The sequence below is a fragment of the Cyprinus carpio genome, chromosome B24 (genome assembly GCF_018340385.1).
Source record: "Cyprinus carpio isolate SPL01 chromosome B24, ASM1834038v1, whole genome shotgun sequence".
NCBI classification, from domain to species: domain Eukaryota; kingdom Metazoa; phylum Chordata; class Actinopteri; order Cypriniformes; family Cyprinidae; genus Cyprinus; species Cyprinus carpio.
In genome coordinates, this window is record NC_056620.1 from 12,830,267 (window position 1) to 12,851,991 (window position 21,725).

The window sequence follows — 21,725 nt, forward strand, 5'->3', positions numbered from 1 at the left end:
AACTTGCATTGATAATATAAGCCAATGATTTTTCATAGTCTTTCCTATTCTTTGATAGTGTTCACTCAGAAAAGGGCATATATTTTTTTGAATTGCTAATAAAATTCAAATTAATTTGGATTATGCTGTTTTAACATAAACAAACAGTTAAACTTAATGTGATGCATATTTGTTAGTCATACATACAAAGATTGGTCTGCACTCTAAAAATGTTTTATTTGAGTTAAAGCAGAAAGTAAATATAACATTGATTTTATTTCCTGCTTTAAAAAAAGAAGAAGAAAAAAGACTGCAGACCAATCTTTCTACATTTTGAATATACAGTATATAGGTCTTGGAACCTGAGAGAGTGCAGTGAATGCATTGATTGGAGTCATACATAAATGAAATGGGTAAGATTTCTGTAATAGTACTAATAAACCGATTATGAGTTATCAATCAATCAATCAATCAATCAGTCAATGTTTATTTATAGAGCACATTTAAACACAACCAAGGTTGACCAAAGTGCTTTACAATGAATAAAAACAGAATGCAAATACAGGGAAAACAACACAGGCCCAAGGATTGATCCTTGCGGAACACCACAACCGAGAGGAATGATAGTAGATGAGTAATGCCCCAACTGAACAGTAAAACACCTATTTGACAAATAAGAATGAAACCACTAAGACAGGATCACAAAGTCCTACACAAGACTCCAGCCATGACAGAAGAATGTTGTGGTAAATCAACTAAATCAAATGCAGCACTTAGAGCTAAGAGGACCAAAGCCATGAGTTTCCCTGAATCTTTTGTGAGAAGTATGTCATTTAAGAGTCTTATGTCTCTTATGAGTATTAAATACACAATGACAAGGTTTATATATTTGTCATCAACAAATGCAATTTTATTCAATCTCATACATTTTATCTAACTGAATATTGCTTGTTCCAAAGCTAGATATTATAAACATGGTTATACTTTTTAACTGTATAAACTTAATTGTTTTCACAATGAACAGATTTATGTTGTTTCTAAGCAATTTGGGAAAAAAGCATTTTGAAAATGAGTGTTTTAAGTAAAATAAAATATGCAAATAGTTGATAAAGTTTTTTGAGTGCAAAAATACATTTTTAATCTGTTTCATATGTACTATATGGCTAACAAATATGCATCACATTTTAAGAACAGGTTTATTAATTTTTGTTCATGTTAAAAATGTGTAATCCAAATGAATTAACATTTTATATGAAATACATAAATATTTATTTAGGCCTTATATTTCACAATATTACTGTTTTATGTATTTTTGATCACATAAATGCAGCCTTGGTGAGCATAAGGACCTTTTAAACCTTAAAAAAACATACCAACCCCCAAAATTTTAATGAAGATATTTATGCAATTCAATTTGTATGCAATTTAAATACATAAATCTTAAATCTAGACCTAAACATCTTTTTTAGAGTGTAGCTGCACTCTTTTTGCATCTCTCTGTACTTCTCTCAGATGCTATGTCTTAGCCAACTCACATCAGCATTAACAAAAACGCTGCCATATTGCCACAAGTGCCCCCCTTAGCGTTCTACCACACACCCCGCAGCCCAGTCCGAAAAGAGAGACTTTCCCACGACGGACAGCTGTGTTCTCCTGTACAATGCTGCGTGTGTGTATGAAGTGGCCTCTGGCTCTCTCTCTCAGCTGGATCAGACCTGCAATGATGAATGAGGCATGTAATATCAGCACACTCGCTGGTATTTCACGAACAAGGCAGTGTCCGCATTCCCGTGCCAAGCGGACCTCCTTTTTACACAAACACATGCTTTCCGTGCTTGCACAAAGACTCATGGGAGAAATCTTGTGTTGACACCACGGAGCGTTCGCACACAAAAAGGTGCGTTTAGGGGGCTTTTAATTGTGACTGATAAGTTATTTCCCACCGGGCCCTTTCCCACATCAGCAGCTCAAACAAAAAGACGAGGCAATTGAGAGATGTAAAGTGAGTCGAGTAAGAGTTTCGTGGATGAATAGGCGAAGTCTAATCCCTGCCATTAGCTACAGTTACTTGTCTTACAAGGTGCTTTTTTTCAGGTGTGTCCTTCTACACGCTGTCAGCCGGCTGTGCGGTCTCAGCATAAGTGGTATGGTTGGTATATAACACTTACAGCCACAGGCACAGGTGGGAGGCGCTGACCTCACAGAACGCAGCTCACTTTACCCCGCTGCTCCGAGTTCTTGCTGGATCGTAATGTTAATGATTGTGACATGAGAACGAAACTCCCTGTGAGAAACATGCTTTGTCAAAGTGGCATTATGAAACAGATTGTTCTGGCTTTGAAATCAGATTTGATAAGGCATGCCAAAGCTATTACATGCACACCTGACGATACATCTGTTGAATAATATAATAACTACATTAAATTGCTACAAACCGTTAAATTGGTTTGCAGTATCAGAATTCTGCTTGCTGTTAGTCTGCTTACATAGTTTTGTTATTCAGTTTCAAAAATAAATATAAAAACATATGAAAATTTACATTTACATGAACTGTTCTCTATTTTAAGATATTTTGAAATATAATTTATTCCTGTGATGGCAAAGCTGTATTTTAGTCTACGTCTCTCTTACAGCACTCTCTTTGTCCATCACAAAATATAATAATTTTAACTTAAATCAATCATTTTCATTTATTACTTATTTGGTAGGTATCTGCCTTACATCAGGGTCCTGTTAGACTTTATTTAGCAATTATGACCATCTGATTATTATCCTGTACATAAACTGTTTTATGCTTGTATGCACACATTAATATATGAATAATGTTAAAGCTTTAAGTAGAAGCAGCAAAGTACAACAGGTCTCTATAGCTTACAAACCCAGTCAGCTCTGCTTATTCATATAATTGAGCCAAACTCTGAAATTACCCAGCTTTCAACCAGCGGCCCTGTTGTGTGTTGTAGAGGAACAGCTGTAGTGTAAAGAGATGCACATCTCTCAGATCCAGCCCTTTGCACCTGTTATCTGGGCGCAGGCGAGCATGCTGTGAGAGAGGCACCAGTGACCTCCCGGAGTATAGAGTTGCCCGTCTCAGTGCTGTTAGCTTTGTTTATCTCTCTTCATGTATTTTCTTCCCTCTATTCCTCCCACCTCTCATGCGGTTTGTGATGCCAGTAAATAGAGTGTTGCTGCAAAACTTAAAGTACATAATATAAACTGCTTAAATCACCACGATTCAAACAGGTTTGTTGAATAGATAGAGTTTTTTGGTGTCTGTCTCCCTGTGTGGAACTTTAATCAAACCCAGCAGATGTTCTATTCTATTCTATTCTATTCTATTCTATTCTATTCTTGTTCTGTTCTGTTCTGTTTTGTTTATTATTTTTGTTTTAGATATTCTTGGTTAAAGTCTGTTGAGTTGATCCTGTTATGTTTGCAGTCAATGTGACATTTATTAATATTTTTTTTAAAAACATACTTAATATTGAAATATAAGGTTGATGCCTTAAGACTTGTCACCAAAAAAAAAAGAAAATTCAGAAAGAGAAAAATGTCAGAGAACTAAATTCAGTGATTTTTTTTTCTTTTCTCTGATTGAATTAATGATTTGTCTTTATTAATAATAATTATATTATTATTATTATTATTATTATTATTATGGTTATCCTTATAAAGAAACAAATTAAATAATTAAAATGGTTACATATTACATTTTACATGTTTTAATAATGATATAAACTATAATGATAATAATAATAATAATAACAATAATGTATATTTTTCAATAATAGTAATTTTGATAATTGTTGTTATTGTTATTATAAAGAAATTAAATCACTAAATCATTTTATTTCAATGTTATTATTTTATTGATAATGGTGATTAAAATAACATTGACAAAAAATCTTATAAAAATGTGATTAATATTATTATAAAAGCTAGATTATTTTTTTTAATGTATTTACACATACCTCATCAGGATCTTTGTGACTCCAAACAAAGGCACTAAATTCCGTCTGATCATAACTTGAGGGTTAAAATCATCAGCAGATTTTGATCTGTCTTTCTTTCTCTGTCTCTGTTTCTCTCAGAGGATCTGGATGACCTGCGAATGGAGGGGGTCACTGGCCTGTTGCCGTCCGGCAGTAAGTTCAGCCAGGGCCGCAGCTCCTACTGTTCAGAGCCCCAGGCCAAAGTCACTCTCAACATCTGCTCAAGGTGTGCAAGGTAAATATTTACACAGCTCAATATTTACCAACAGCTCTCTACTCAATGACTTCACCACACCAGTAAAGCTGCCACTCAACCACCTCAGCAAACCTCCATTTAACAAGTCAAGGGGTAAACACAATGGGAAAAATGTCATCATCTAGAATGCACTGTCATATATCTTAGTCAAGTCACGAGTCACGTATCATGACCTCTGTTTGCTGAGAGGCCACAACCGAACCCCTTTCAGTCGGATATGAGAGCCACACGCCACATTCCAGCAATCTAGAGTCAAAGCTCTGAGAGCTAAAGGTGAATGAGTACATGCTGAGGTAATGCACAACGTTCATCTTACTGAGGTGACTATGATGTGTGCAGTCATCTTGAATCTATGCATCTGGGTGTTTCTTCAACTATGGGAACTTTTGGCCCTTTGAATTGTTAGAAAATGAACTTAACTCTCTTAAAACACACTTTTCATGCTCTCACTAGTTAAATTAATTTTGCCCATGAACACTGATTAACTGTGACAGAAGAATTCTGTGATTTATTATTTTCTGTAAGTCATTTCCACCACTCTGTCATTTACAAACCATTTAAATTAGCATTCTGTTTCAGAAATAATAATTATGGAATGGACATTCTTGTTTTGTTTTTTGTTTTTTTTTAATAAAATGACTCCTTTGTCTAGTTAAGGAAAATTTCACAGCTACAATTTTATGCATTCTGAATACACAGTTTAATATTTTCACACTTTTTGCATAATTTGACACCTTGACTGAAAATATATAATTTAAAATAAATATATAATAATAAATATATATATTATATTTAAATAACATATTTAGCATATTTTTATTTACACGGTGTCTTATTAATCATCAATTTTAATGAAACTTCACTGAACTTTGTTTATGCACACAACCTTTAAATGTTTGGGGTTGGTATGTTTTTTTTTTTTTTTTTTTTTTGTAATTTATTATTACAATTTAGGAATTTTTACAGTTTTATTTATTCCTGTGATGACAAAGATGAATTTTCTGCAGCCATTATTCCAGTCATTAGTTACAAATTAACAAATAATGTTAACTTAAAAAAAAAAAAAAAAAAAAAAAAAATTAAATTAAATTAAATTAAATTAACATTTAATGTTAATGTATATAAATGTTTCACACATTTAAAAATTGAAATGGTGTTTATTTCTCTGTTTAGATAATCATATTTTAAACGTAATAATTATCTTATATTCATATTATTTAAAGTTGTTTATAAAGAAGGCATTTAAAAAATAGCAGAAATAAAGGAAAAACTTTAAAATGGTTCAAGACTGTTTTAATGTTACATTCATATAACAATAACAACAACAACAAAAAATAATCTGTTATTTTAGATAAAAAATTACCACAGGACATAAAAGTGTCAAAAGTTGAAGAAACACCCATCTATGGATGAGAGAAAGCATACATATCTTAAAAGCATTCTAGAAAACAGATAATCTTCATTATCACTTGTTTTCTGTTTTTATTTCCTGGTGTATAGTTTGTGGCTGGGCAGTATGATCACATTTCACACTGTTGGCTGTGATAGGGTGACTCAGTGCTCATGTCCGATGCCAGGCTCTGATAAGAACCAATCTGTTGGGTTCAATGGCTGCCACGCTCCTACATACACCCACATTTGTTTTGTTTGGCTCTTTCTTTTTTACTTTTCATTTCTGCCCCATATCAGATTCACCACAGATACTTTAGGCATTCTTCACAGTCTACGAGATGCTGAACACATCTTTGCACTTTTATCACACAATCACCGTTTGTTTGTGCACTGTTTATCACATTGATGTGGAAGTTCATTTGTTTATATCACAGGTTAAAAGCACAGGATTGTGGATACGGCCCACCCCGGTTACATATTTGGATCAGAGCTTGGGTTTCTTGCATTGATCTTTTTTCGTCTGTGATGTCTTGTGTGATGTTTCATGAACACAGCATTAGTTTTGAATATGAAATGTGTTCATCTGAATAATTAATTAATAAATCGAATTGAATCAGTCCAAGTGATTCTCTAACTGATCCTATAAGTGTCTGTTTGTACAGCTGGAAGCTCTTCATATACAGTAGACTTGCCAAAAAGCAGCAGCTATATAATGTGAGGAAACAGATGCCCATCTCTCTCTCTCTCTCTCTCTCTCTCTCTGTTTTCCTCTCTGTTTCTTTGCCTGGGCATGTGGCTACTTGGAAGACCCAGGCAGCATTCTTCACATTTTCTTAGGCTCAGACTTAGGAATCCTTTTATCTGGACATTTGTTATCTCAAGTGGTCAATGAGTGAAGAACACAGTACTTAACAGCAGTCCGGAAAGTCTGGATGTTAGACACCGTTAAAACATGTAATATTATACTTAAGCCCATCAAGTTCATTCAGTGGATTCAATGATTTATTGGTGGTGTCTATATGGAAAATAATCTGAACGGCAATTTTATTCTAAAGAAAATTCTAAGAAATACTGTACACTACCATTTAAAAGTGTTTAATATATATATTTAGTCATATAAATATATATGTAAAGTTGCTAATACTTATATCAGATGATAAGCCATATTTGAGGTTGATGAATGATAGGCGCGCATTTGGATGTTGTGCCTGATGTATTACCCCACAGACCAGGCACAGACGATCTGTCCATTACAGAGTACGTTTTTTTTTTTTCTGCGACTAAGCAACTAATAAAATTTTGGTCGACCAAGCCCCTTCTTATTAGGGGGCAGTCCTAGAATTCACACATATAATTTTTAAAAGTCTCTTATGTTCACCAAGGCAGAACATTTATGAACATTTTAAAATACACTTTTCTGTTTTAATTTAAAAGTTATATGTGTGAATTCTTGGGCTGCCCCCTAATAAGAAGAGGCTTGGTCGACCAAAATTTTATTAGTCGCTTAGTCGCAGAAAAAAAAAAAAAAGTAGTCCGTAAATTGACAGATCGTTAACAGCTGGTCTGTGGGGTAATACATCAGGCACAACATCCAAAAGCGCGCCTATCATTCATCGACCTCAAATATGGCTTATCATCTGATATATGTAAGTATTAGCAACTTTACAACTTTACATGTTACTCTAATGTTAGAGAAATGTGTGCTATATTCAAGTGTCTGTGTGGAGTGTGGAAGCTGAACAGTAGCTCACTGTGGCACAGATGGGGGCATCGTTGTGATCACTTACTCCTAAAATACTCTGTCATTTTTGCTCATACAGATAAGAATAGTACATCTTTCAAATCTGTAAGACTTTACGTTTATTTGTGTGCACTCACAACAATAACAACAAAACACTGCACTTTTGTAAAATAATGAAAGCAAACATGATGCGCTTTCTGCCGTCTCTATCTCTGTGAACTTGAGCGGGAACTCTGTGTATTTCTTTGCCTTACAGACATTAAAAATATGTCTTTAGGGAGTGAAATGTCTATTTTCAAATAAACCAATTCAACTGGAAAACAAATTCTCAGATTATGTAATACTTATGAAACATGCATACAGGCGCGATGATGAGTCAGTGTCGCCGACTTCATCACCTGACTTAAGCCGAAAACAAAGAAAGCACTAGTTTATCAAATTATTAAAATGTTAATGCAGTCTCCTTACTGTTTTCCCCTGACACATTCATAATCATTACTTCTGCTTATGCGCTGTATCAAGCTTTATGTATGTGCTTGAGTTTATTAGGATACAAAGGCAATTACAGGCTCGTTATAATGATTTAAATGGTTTATTAATAAACGTGCGATTAGTCAACTAATGCATAAAATGAACAACTACTAGTCGACCCGAAAAATCCTGTCGAAGGCAGCCCTAATTCAAAGCTGAATTTTCAGCAGCCTTTACTCCAATCTTCAGTGTCACATGATCCTTCAGAAATCCTTCTAATATGCTGATTTGCTGCTCAAGAAACATTTATTATTATTTAGTGCTGTCAAATGGATTAGTCTTAATTAATCGCATACAAAATATAAGTTTGCAAAATATGTGTGTGTACTGTGTATGTATATACAGTAAAAGCACACACATACATATACAGTATACTGTATATTTAAGAAATATATATATATATATATATATATATATATATATTATATATATATATATTCTCAAAAGTTTTCTCACAAGATTCGAGCAAACATCAGTCAAAGTGAAGCTTAAATTGATTATGAAATGTGAACTTATATGTTTCAGTATTACTAAATCTTCTGCAAGGATCTACTGACCCATAATACACCAGTGTAGGAAAAGGTCATGGGATATATTCCTTATCTGCCAGTGTCTGTCCTCTTCATGTGATGGATGAGGTGGTAGATTACAACCACACATGCTTTGGAAACAGCTCATCTGGAAGTAGCACAATCGCTCTCCGATTTCATCTGCTCCTTAAATTGGCAACAGATATGACACTTTTATATTACTTATAGGGTACATGAATGAAAAAGTTCATCTGATCCATTGCAGGACATGAGTGGGTATTATAAAAGGCAATATGTTATAAATGTTCATAAAGCACAGAATATCCTTTTAAAGCAAACCTGAACCACAGCTACCAAAAGCATCCAAGATCCGACCCCTCTCTGCTATTATGGGGGGACTGACCCAATCAAGCACAGCTGTGTGAGTCATTCACCATCATTATTTTAATTATTCATTCCAAAAATGAAGCTGTATGAAAAGGAACAACGTCAGATGGTGGTCTAGGCCAGTTCTTAGTGGCTTCTGTACGTATGAGAGAGAATGAGGGAGAAAGTTGTAGGTGGATTTGATATATTGATAGACGGAGAGAAAAATAAAGTCGTAGAAGCTGCAGTGAAACAGCAAGGCAGGTAAAGCGGTAAAAAGAGAAGGAGTTGTTTTCTTTTGTGATGATCATGCTTATTAGCTACCCTGTTTGCTTATGGGAAAAGGCACGCTATGGCAACGCCGAGAAATGTGAAATGAATCAAGCCTATCATTTGCTAAGTACAGCATTTGGTGATTTACAGTTCTGAAGTGAAACCGCTCCAAAATAACAGTTTGCGAAAACGGCATTGTTGAAGAATAAGGTATGACAATTACACTGCTGTAGGTCTTAATTTTCCACTCTAGGAAATTTGTGAGACTGGAAGGTTTTAATTGGCTACGCCTACTTAAATCACCTTGTATGATCCTGGCCACACAATACAGTATATATATTTTAAAGCATACTGATTTTCTCTGCCTTAAAGGAGTAGTTCACTCAAATATAAAGGTTTGCTGAATATTGAAAGGTTTGCACATCAAATACACCATATTTGTTTTTGTTTTGGAGTGTTTGTGCTTGTAAATGGTGCTTTTTTCTGTGCATATTTCTCTACTAATTCAGATAAAATTACTTTTTCACTGGAGAAAGCAATATTATGGATAGAGCAGTGGTTTGAAGTAAAAAAAAAAATCCATCATTTTAAATAAAAACATATACAGCTTTTTGCTTCACAAAGCATTAATGGATGAACTGGAGTCATGTGGATTACTTGTGGATTACTGTGATGCTTTTATCAGCTGTTCACTGCAGAGGATCTATTGGTGCGCAAGTGATGTAATGCTTACTTTCTTTGCATGTGTTCTGGTTAAGAAACAAACTAATCTATCTTGGATGACCTGAGAATGACTATATTTTAACTAAATTTTTATTTTTGTGTGAAGTATTTCTTTTAGGATCATGGTAGTATATATAGTAAGATGGCCATAAAGAGATAATTCACCTGAAAATGACAACTGTGTTGCCTTTCTTTCTTTCCTAGACCACAAGAAGATGTTAGACATTATATTCATGCTATCAAGCTCCAAAAATGAAAGAAAAAAAAGGCCCATTAAAAATATCAGCTTTTGAGATTGAGTAAATGATGAGCATATTTTTGGATGAACTTTTCCTATATATATATGTATATGTGTAAGAACAAGCCCTCTTTGGACAAGCTCCTAATCCCAGCATCCTCTGAGATAGGACATCATAAATGATGGGTGTTTGAGACAGCTGCAAAGTTTGGCGATTAGTAGATTGCTGTCAGGTCTTAAGCGTTCCCCTATGTTACGCTCTGTCTACATTCCAGCCTGCCCATATCCTCATCCTCCCCTGATAGTGATAAGACAAATAGACTGCTTTGGCACGGTCTCATCACCTTTTATGAATAGAGACTCACTGTCTCCACTTGTCCTCATCCAGCAAAGACACTGGGTAAAAATAGAGATTTTATTTGATACTGATCCATTACACAGAGTTCTTTCATAGCCTCAGCAGAGAGTTTACTCTGAAAGGAGAACATGATAGTATTTTCACTGTTATCTTCCACAGCTATCATAACTGTGGGAGAAATGCAAGCCATTTATTTGAAATTAAAACCTGTAATGCTCAATTTTTTTTTTTTTTTTTTTTTTAGGCTTCAAGGGGACAGTCTAACTGCAAGGCCTGAAGAGGAACCACCACCCCATGTCCCAGAGCAAGCTGTGCCAGAAATACCTTGTAAGTACCCACAAAAACCCGATTCCAAAAAAGTTGGGACACTGTACAAATTGTGAGTAAAAAAGGAATGGAATAATTTACAAATCTCATAAACTTATATTTTATTCACAATACAATATAGATAACATATCAAATGTTTCAAATGTTGAAAGTGAGACATTTTGAAATGTCATGCCAAATATTGGCTCATTTTGGATTTCATGAGAGCTACACATTCCAAAAAAAGTTGGGACAGGTAGCAATAAGAGGCCGGAAAAGTTAAATGTACATATAAGGAACAGCTGGAGGACCAATTTGCAACTTATTAGGTCAATTGGCAACATGATTGGGTATAAAAAGAGCCTCTCAGAGTGGCAGTGTCTCTCAGAAGTCAAGATGGGCAGAGGATCACCAATTCCCGGGGAGCAGTTGGGGGAAAAATATAGTGGAGCAATATCAGGAAGGAGTTTCTCGGAGAAAAATTGCAAAGAGTTTGAAGTTATCATCATCTACAGTGCATAATATCATCCAAAGATTCAGAGAACCTTGAACAATCTCTGTGCGTAAGGTTCAAGGCCGGAAAACCATACTGGATGCCCGTGATCTTCGGGCCCTTAGACGGCACTGCATCACATACAGGAATGCTACTGTAATGGAAATCACAACATGGGGTCAGGAATACTTCCAGAAAACATTGTCGGTGAACACAATCCACCGTGCCGTTCGCCGTTGCCGGCTAAAACTCAACAGGTCAAAAAAGAAGCCATATCTAAACATGATCCAGAAGCGCAGATGTTTTCTCTGGGCCAAGGCTCATTTAAAATGAACTGTGGCAAAGTGGAAACCTGTTCTGTGGTCAGACGAAATCAAAATTTGCAGTTCTTTTTGGAAAACTGGGACGCCATGTCATCCGGACTAAAGAGGACAAGGACAACCCAAGTTGTTATCAGCACTCAGTTCAGAAGCCTGCATCTCTGATGGTATGGGGTTGCATGAGTGCGTGTGGCATGGGCAGGTTACACATCTGGAAAGGCACCATCAATGCTGAAAGGTATATCCAAGTTCTAGAACAACATATGCTCCCATCCAGATGTCATCTCTTTCAGGTAAGACCTTGCATTTTCCAACATGACAATGCCAGACCAACATACTGCATCAATTATAACATCATGGCTGCGTAGAAGAAGGATCCGGATACTGAAATGGCCAGCCTGCAGTCCAGATCTTTCATCCATAGAAAACATTTGGCGCATCATAAAGAGGAAGATGCAACAAAGAAGACCTAAGACAGCTGAGCAACTAGAAGCCTGTATTAGACAAGAATGGGACAACATTCCTATTCCTAAACTTGAGCAACTTGTCTCCTCAGTCCCCAGACGTTTGCAGACTGTTATAAAAAGAAGAGGGGATGCCACACAGTGGTAAACATGGCCTTGTCCCAACTTTTTTGAGATGTGTTGATGCCATGAAATTTAAAATCAACTTATTTTTCCCTTAAAATGATACATTTTCTCAGTTTAAACGTTTGATATGTCATCTATGTTGTATTCCGAGTAAAATATTGAAATTTGAAACTTCCACATCATTATATTCTGTTTTTATTCACAATATGTACAATATGTCCCAACTTTTTTGGATTCTGGTTTGTATGTATATATATATATATATATATATATATATATATATATATAGTTTGGAATACAAAGTTTTGTTTTTCACCTAAGCTGCATTTAAATAATATAAACTTTAAAAATGTAGAACTATTTTAGTATTTTAATGTAATATAATCCTACAAATTATAATATAATCCTACAAATACAAATATATATATACTTTTTTTAAATTAAATTCACTTTATTTATTCATTCATTTATTCGTTCATTTATTTAATTTTATATTATTAATTTATATATTTATATTTACTTTTTAAAATGAAACTCAGTAAAGGACTTTAGTGGGCCCCTCTTGACACACATCGAGAGTACCTCCCAAGTAGGTCCAGAGACATCCCATCCTGCTCTTGTCTCCTTAAATCACATATCATATCGAGAAAGAGCAGATTTATGTATCATGTTATGGATTCTGCTGAAAGGGGCAGCCTGTTAAAAATTAGTCTTTTAGTTCAAGATTCACACATGCTTACTGAGGAAATTTAATCTATCCATTGTCTCTTGAGGGCCCCTTTGGTGCCGAATGTGGGAGTGTATTGTGAGTGTGTGTGTGTGGTAAAGGCTTTATTGTTTTTTGCTTCTGGATCAGGTCCATTACCCGCGGTGACAGAAATCCTGACAGCAGCAGAAGATTTGCAGACAGCCTCTCAGGTGACAGGGCAGGTAAGGGATCCTCACCCAGCAAAACCGTCTATTATATCACTTTCCCCATTTCATTAATATCTACAGCATCATCTCCATTGTGAACGCTGTCAGAGGGACAGTTAAAACCACTTATATCGTTCTCCAGGGAGGACCGGCCCCAGTGTGACTTGACTATTTGTCTCCATGCTTGTCAAGCTAGAGGGGAAGCTCACCTAGCCAAACCATGAATAAGAGCTTATCATGTGAAAAAAGGTACATTGTGTTAGATTAAAAAGCTATTAAAAAGGTGCAGGGTTTGGATGAACACAGTCTTGGCTGTGTACCTGGTGGGAAAGCACACAACACTTGCGCCCTTCTCGCAGAGTATCGTGTTGTTGATGGAAAAGTGTTCGTTTACATTCAAGAGAGAGGTCAATAAGGACACCTGTGTTGTAGAAATCCCCCATTCCATCAAATCTGTCAGCAACAGCCACCAGAGACCAGAACAGACTTCCAACATAGAACACAAGAACAGGAGTCTGGAGTCGTTCACACAAAACACGTTCTCGTGTTCAAAGACAGCTAGACAGAATGCAAGGGTCGAGTCTGTTTATCTGTCTGTTCATCTATCCATCTATCTTTATGTCGTCCTTCTGTCTATCCATCCATCCATCTATTGTTCTATCTAAACTCTAGGGCTTTTTTGTTGATAAGCCAACAACTTTCTAATTAAAATGAGCTTATTTCTTCCAGAAAAGTATTCTTTCATTTAAATTTGTATTACAATGCTGCATCCTGTTTGCAGCCTGAGTTAAAATTCAAATTGGAGATTTAAAATTGGAATTGGAATTTGAAATGTATTCTCAATTCAGTTCTGACAGGTGCACAAGCCAGGTATTTACAGTTTTTACAAACACTAGGAGACATTTTTCAATATTTAGGTCACTCAAAATATTCACACAGTTCTCCTAACCAAATTCAGCATTGCATATCAATAAATTTCACATCCAAAATGCACTAAAACTACTACTTCATACTAGCCTTAAATCAACCCATTCTTCCTTACACTATCAAATATTGCTAACCAACTTACACACTTTGTCACTCATAGGACAGTGATCTAAAAACACTAAAAATATAGGTAGTATCATATAGTATTTCTTCTGTCAAAGTTATTTACAAAACAAGGACAATTGTCAACTTTCATTATTTATTATCGCAGGAAGAAAAATCCTTTTGTTCCACATTTCAGATTCTAATCTGCAGTGTGAATTGACCTTTATATCTGATTATAGAAGTGGGGTCTGGGGTGGGAAAATCTGGGATTCAAAGTCTTATTTAAATCCGAAAACATTTTAGCATTCTTAAACATTTTGAAACAAAGAAACAAGAATGCCAGCTCAAGTGAAAACACATTAAAGCAAAAGGGGGAGAAATCAAATTCTATGAAATTCCAAAATTCGTATTCATTTTAATTCATTTCACTAAAACATGGTATGCAGTTTAGCCCACATGGACTGCTGCTGTGCTCACTGTGTGAAGAGTTTGGAAAAAGTGACAAAATTGTTGAGAAATATATATATATATATATATATATTCAGAGTCTGACTCTCAAAATCTCATGGGAATTTAACTGTATACAGGTTTCTGTCACTACAGCAACCCCAAACTCCCTAAAACCCATCATGAAGTGGTTATTTTTCTATCAGCAGCAGAACAGAGAGTTCAGCTATAATTACAGAGGGAAAGTGTTGGAAAAGTCTCTAGGAATCTTTTAGGAGTCGTGTGTGGAGCTTATGGGCTGAGAGCTCCAGACAGAGTGGCAACATCAGACATGTGAGGCTTCTTCTTCGTCACCCAGTGGGGACACCCAAGGAGCTGTGACTACCCTGAGAAAGCATGCCACAGAGTAAACAATGCCGCCCGGACACCGTATAGGGCCTCACACGCACGTACGTCTGCTTTCTCATTCACACAGAAACATGCTCTTTACTTTGGCTTGCATTTTTAAGACCTGTCTCTCTTTCTGAAAAGAGAGAGACAGAGAAAGTGTGAAAGGAGGCCCCATCGTCTATAGATTAAACCGTGCCAGTGAGCTAAGAGCGAGACGGCTAATGTTTCCCACATGGAGCGGCGTGTGTGAAAGGATCAGATCACCTACTGCTGCTTTTTAAAGCTTAATGTGGTTGTTTTCTGGTTAATTGCTTATTTGGGCTCTATTTGAAAGGCAAATGCGATTTGTCTTCCTAATAGCTTATTACTAACTGGTCCTCTGGGGTTCTCTCGTCTTGCCGCCCAGAATGGCACGGAAAACAAACGTAATACTTTTATGAGCTGAGTCACTTCTTGGGACAACAATAGTCATGGGCGCTGTATCTGTGCTGATCTCCTCCTGGCTGTAACTCATGTTTTTAGCCTCATAAATGATGATCAAGATGAACAGAGCTGCTTATGGGCTCCTGGTTGCATAGAGCATCTTGGGAGACTTCAGTTTGCTTGTTGGCCTATAAACAACCTGTATTTTTACATGCATTCTGCTATTTATTTATTTATTTATTTATTTTTTTTACTGTTTCTTACTGGTTTTTATAATCTGTTTATATTCTCGCCTTAATTTATTATTATGAACTTTATTTAACTTATGTATTTTATTGTATATTATTAAATTACATTATGTCATTTTGTTTTAATATACTTATTCTTATAAAAAAGCATTAAATATACCATAGAACTGAATACTTATTTGCTGTTAATCAAAATTCAGAAATTAAATGGACCAATTAATTTAAATAGAAAAATATTTTCTCTTATTTATATAAAAAATTACAATTATAAAATAATTTTTAAAATGTTTTTTATAATTGTATATAATATTTATTTTATTTTTTCATTTGGTTAAAAAAAAAATGCTATGCCATTCAAATAATTACAATGCCAAAATAATGTCTCCAAATAAAAATATTTCAAAAACATTACATTATTATATAGCTGGTTACTTCTGCTTAAGTTGGGCATGTTTTAAAAAATGTTTTCTTTTTGTTGCCTTAGTGTGTGTGTGTGTGTGTGTGTGTGTGTGTGTGTGTGTGTGTGTGTGTGTGTGTGTGTGTGTGTGTGTGTGTGTGTGTGTGTGTTTGTTTTAATTTGGTCAATTTGGGCTATAATTCTGAAATTCTCTAATCAGGCTTTTTTAAAGTTAAATAATCCATTTTGTTTTCATAAAATGAGAATCAGATGGTATAATTTAATTTAACCTCTTGAGCCTGGCCTGGATGTTTCATTGTTAAACTGACTGAGAAGGAAGTATTTAATTTTTTTTCTGCATATGCTAATTATGTCCATGTCTGAACTACTGAACGATTTGTTTTTGCAGGGTTGGAAAATGTGGATAGGTTTTTTTTTTTTTTTTTTTTTTTTTTTTTTTTACTACGGTCTTCACTTTTGTTGTGACAGCCTCCCACCTTGGCAGATCAGAAATATTTCAGCTTCAACCTTTTCTATTAATATTGGCGTGCTTTGTAATATAAACCATCGCACATTAATGGGTCTCTCTCATGTGGTTTCCAGTCTTGATTATCTTAGTACTGGGGTGATATTAAAAAAACAGCCTTGAGGAGAGCTTGCTTTGACTGCGTGAGCTAAAACGGTAAAGTTTGGTCACGGCTGTGCATTGGCCTTCCTGATCTTTCTGATTACGCCTGCTCATTTATAACATGGAAAAATGTAGTTGTTCTTGACACAGATGATGCCTGTTTCATTATACATTATTGCAGGAAGAAAAATCCTCCATTCCACATTTCAAGATTTGTTGTTTCAGTCCTCTACTGCAGTCTGAATTTACCTCCATGTCTGATTACACCTCTAATACTCAGTGGGGTCCTAAAGTCTGAATTCACATTGAAAATCAATTGAAAATAAACACATTTTAGCCTTTTAAAGGAAAATTTTTACAAAGAAACATCATTTTAATTTTTTTTACTAGGCTAAACAGAAGTATTTTCACTAGAGGTCATCAGACTTTTGGACCCAACTGCACAAATTATGCAAAATATGAAAAAATGACAAGCAACTACAGGCCTCATTAAGTCCAACATGTGCAACTCTTTTGATTAAGGACCAGTTCTCACTATAAAGTTGTTACTTTTTAGCATACATACTAGTAAATTGGCTGTTTATTAGTACTTATAAAGCACATATTAATGGCTTATTCTGCATTATTGTATTTTAGATTCCTTAATCCAACCCATACCTAAACGTAACTACTTTACTAACTATTAATAAGCAGCAAATTAGGAGTTTTTAGAGACAAATGTTGTAGTTAGTTAATAGTGAGAATCCCCAAACTAAAGTATACATTTTATTGTTTTTTGGATTAGACATCCTGGAACATGAAATCAGTGGAAAAATGAAGCAAACTTCTCAAACTGCACACAAATCTGATTCTCACAAATCATTTCAGAAGTATGTTGTGTGCTCTTTTGTTTTTGGCCCCTGTCTTATCTATAATATTAATTCTTAAACAACATAAAGTGCATTAGTTGGTTATTAATGGCTCACAGATGCACTTTTTTGCAATCCTTGCTATCAGTATCTGAAGTACTTTTCTTAAACATTTACTTTAGCTTTCAGCAGGAAATGGATGATGTTTCTTTAATTAGGTAAGTATGGAGATGCTCATTCTCTTGGCATCTGCTTTTGTAGTGGTCTATACTGTATACCATCTGCTCTTACTTTAGGAAGAGTCATAAGTTACTTTTATTTTTACTTTTATTGATAGGTGATAATGAGGATCCTGTATCAGTTGTCCGTAAAATGCTTTTCAGAACTTCATTTTTCATTTTAAATTTGGACAAAACGAAGAAAATAGCATTGTATTATTGTTTTCTTGAGTGAAGCAGCAGGGGTGGCCTCAATTTCTTCTTCTGTATGGGGTCCCTGAGCTCTTATGGGGGTCTGGGACCCTGCAGCTCCCCCTCAATTCAAACACTGAATGTAATTCAGGCAATTTATAAGATATATGCCAGAGGAGCTGACAGACTCTCCCATATATTCCGTCGAGCCATCTGGTTCATGTTTTTCACTCGTTACAAATTTCTGAAATGTTGTCCAGCTAACATAATATAGTGATAGCATTAACAAATTATTCAGTGGGCCTCTAGAACAAAGACATTTGTCAGCCAAGATGCAGAAAAACACACTCTTAAATGTCACACACCTGCCTGAAGCCTGTTATAGCAAAAATACAATGCTCACTGCCTAGATGGATGTTTTTCAGTGTGATTCACATGTTTGACTTTGCTATAAACAAATTATTCAGACGTTATCTGGTTGAATGAAGTCATTTCAACAGGTTACGTGTGGTTTATGTGAGTTCTGCGGGTTCGTGTTGTTTTCTTCATGTATAATCCAGGTGCACACAGTATGTCGTGCTGAATGGCTCTGTGGTTTCGAGGTTTAGAGTTTAATCAGATAATACATTTGTTATTGTCCATTTCCTTTTTGATTTTGGCACAGCGCCCATGAACATTCATAATGTGGGTTTGCATGCTGCCAACTCAAGTAGATTTAATAAACCTTTGTGTTAGACTTAATTTCCGTATACCATGCGCTCTATTATAGCACCAGAGGGGAGGTTTGCTTGTGTATTTGTGTACGATTCAAATCTGTTAGCACTGAAATTATATTTGATTTTGTTAATGGAAGTTGGGTAAAATGGATGTACGCAGATGTTTCAAGTGGCTCTTAATAGATATGAAAAAAACACATAAATTGAAAACGTAAAAGCTGTCTCCTACATTTTCTTTACATTTTCCATTTATGTGTTTTTCCATAACCAAATGTTATTCAGGGATATTATACTGTACTTTGTAAACTAAAACTAAAACTAAAAATATTAGATAATAGAAATAAAGCTGAATAAAATAGAAATATTAGATGAAAAATGCACCAATGTTGCCTTGTCAACTAAATGAAATGTTAAGACACTGGAAATGAATCAATAATAATAATAATAATAATAATAATAAAAAAACTCAGTTAAAATAAAACAATGCAGATATTACAAATTATAAAATTAAAAAGTATAAATCATTTGTTTGTCTAAACAAATATTGTCCAACAACGACACCAGCAGGTAAAGTTACAGCGGGAGTCTGTCGTGCCTCTTCTGAGCCCACTGAGTTTTAACAGACTCTTTTCTCTATTTTAAAAAAGAATAGCTGAACTATATATATAGTAAATAAAAATATATAGACCTAGTTTAAATTGTTACTGCTTTGAGTTAATATTTTGGAATAAATGTAAAATGCTTAAAAACATTACCTTTATAGAATCCATACTTGGCTTTAATAAACAGAATATTGAATATTGATTACATTGTTAATGTAAAAATATAAAATGTAATTGAATAGTTATTTTTTTCTTTCTTCCAAAAATGTGACTGGGAAATGAATTTACTTTTGATTAAAAAAAAAGCCTCCTCTTTTAAGAACACTACTGAGATATAATATATATATATATTAAAAATTAAACTATAATTAAAATGAAAGCTGAAAATCTAAAACCAAAAATTCTAAAAAAAAATCTCTCCATCTTAAACTAAACTATTTGGCATAAGTTGAAAGTTGCTACTAAGCATTAAATCAGTAACTTCCTTTGTCAGACTTTGAACTCAAAATGAAAGCACAAAAGAAAGAGAAATTATATACTGGACTGTTTTATGGGCATTTTTATCTCTCACATTTAGCAAACAAACAGTGGAAGAGGCTTTCAACTGGTTTTTGCAGCCCAGCCCAGAAGGACTGATGCAATGCAGTCAGTGGTGTTTGCTTCCTTGTGCCGGGGTGGGCCACCACTCTTTATAGTGACTCTCTTCTCTTGTGGCAGGTTAGTGTGGGCAGAACACAAGCCTCAGCGCTCTGTGTACATGCTAAACATCACTGTGGCTTGAGCCTGCGGCCTCCAACATGGCCGTAAAGAGCCAGAGCATGCAGATGTGACAGCAGGCAATGAGCCAAGGCAATGTTGTCCCTGTGCGGTAAATAGACATAGGCCAGCAGCGCTGGCAAATGTAAATCCTTGACTTTTCCTTGTGGTTTTTGAACCTGCTTCCAATGAACTGGACATTTCTGAACAATTATAATGCCGTTTGATGTGCGTAAGAGAAACGCCACAGCTTTACTAGCCTGTTTAATAGCCTTTGAAAGTGAAGTGTTGTGCTTTTCCTGTGAGGATTGAGGTGAATGGTGGATCAGTCGCCAGTGGCTCGACCTAAATATGGGCACACAAACACAACGTGAGTACTTAAAATGCAAACGGTCGTTGAGTGGTCTCATGTTTATTCTCAATCTGCATTTCATTTCTAAAGCAATTGGAACCATGCTTGTAAGTGGACAGAAGCCTGTTTAAAAGTGGTTGCAAGCTTTGGTGGACCAGTCAGCTTGCTCTTAATCCACAATTTCTCAAAGCAAACGTAAAACAGCTGCTTTGTTTGGCCGGTGAACAGCTTGTCTCTGATCGACTTTGATTTGTTGAAACTAGTTTGACTCATTCTCTTCCGAGTCGCACGCACATATCACGATCAATAAAGACAAATGTCGCTGTAAACCGCAGTCGTGCTGAAGGGAACGGCATTGTGCTTCCCAAATATTGCTTCAGTTTGCAAGTATCTAAGATCTATTATGGGTTTGTATAGTCAATGACGGTTCTAAGTGGATCCAATAAACCTCAAGAGAACGGATTGGCCAGTATGGCGGAATCAGAAATGAATCATCCTCGAATATTAATGCTGACATGCATCTCTTAACAGCAGCCTCATCGTTTATGAAACAGTTTCTGTTAACTGTCATTCATATTTATTTGTTGTTACTGTAAATGTAGACGCTTGTCTATAGAGAAATGTCAAAATATTTGTGAGGGAAGAGTTTTCTTCCCCGCATGTTTGGATGGATGGCGCTTTCGTTGTTTCGTTGGGTTTGGAGGTTCTCTTCAGAGTTAAAATGAGTGTGTGTTTGTATGATCATCCTCTATTTGTATGTATGGACATGACCTGACTTTGCTCTGTTTAAGTTATAAGTGGATTATGGGCCAGGAAGCCGGAATCCCAGATATGGTTTTGTTTATATGAATGTATCTTGGGTTATTGGGGTAATATACTCTTCCATCGTTGTTTATCTTATTAGTGTGTTGGGTCTTAAATATGTGTCTCCCCACCTATGTATCTGTCTGTCTATCTCTTAAAGGCATCATTTATTTGATCCAAAATACAATAAAAACAGTAATGTTGTGAAATATTAATTTATCACATTTTAAAGGGTTTTGATTTTTAATGAAATCATGATTCTTTGATGAACAGAAAGTTAAAAATTCTGAAAAATGATTAGATTATTAATTTGTTTAATTTACAGATCAACATCTCAAGGCTTCAAACTTCAAAATAAACAGTTTAGAAGCAGACGTTCAGCCAATACTGCTGTCATGTGTTTATTATCTTGATTTGTCCGCCACAATACCAACAAACAATTCATAGTTTATCTGTTTCTTCCTGATTTAGATTATATTATTTATAGATACTTTTCAGCACTTGTGCAATGGAAAGTTGCAGTAGTATAAATGTGTCAGCAAGCATAAACAGCTTAAAAACAAACAACAACAAAAAACGTATTGCGAAAAAGTCACTTATTGGGCAGCATTCATTAAGGGAATTAAAATGCTTCATTTTTAGCAAATAAAAACATTATACACAATACTT

At 35.1% G+C, this 21,725-nt stretch overlaps 1 protein-coding gene across 2 annotated transcripts in view; it reads left to right on the plus strand.

Annotated features, from left to right (window-relative positions):
* Positions 1-21,725, plus strand: part of LOC109067466 (uncharacterized protein C8orf34 homolog) — an 80,490-nt gene that overhangs the window by 43,725 nt on the left and 15,040 nt on the right. Inside the window, exons 8-10 of one of the 2 annotated variants that reach the window (XM_042752091.1) lie at positions 4,071-4,197; positions 10,624-10,706; positions 12,945-13,018. In XM_042752091.1, the coding sequence (XP_042608025.1) occupies positions 4,071-4,197; positions 10,624-10,706; positions 12,945-13,018 (284 nt within the window). Of the gene's footprint in view, positions 1-4,070; positions 4,207-10,623; positions 10,707-12,944; positions 13,019-21,725 lie in introns of both variants that reach the window. The other variant, XM_042752090.1, reaches the window with a different exon arrangement.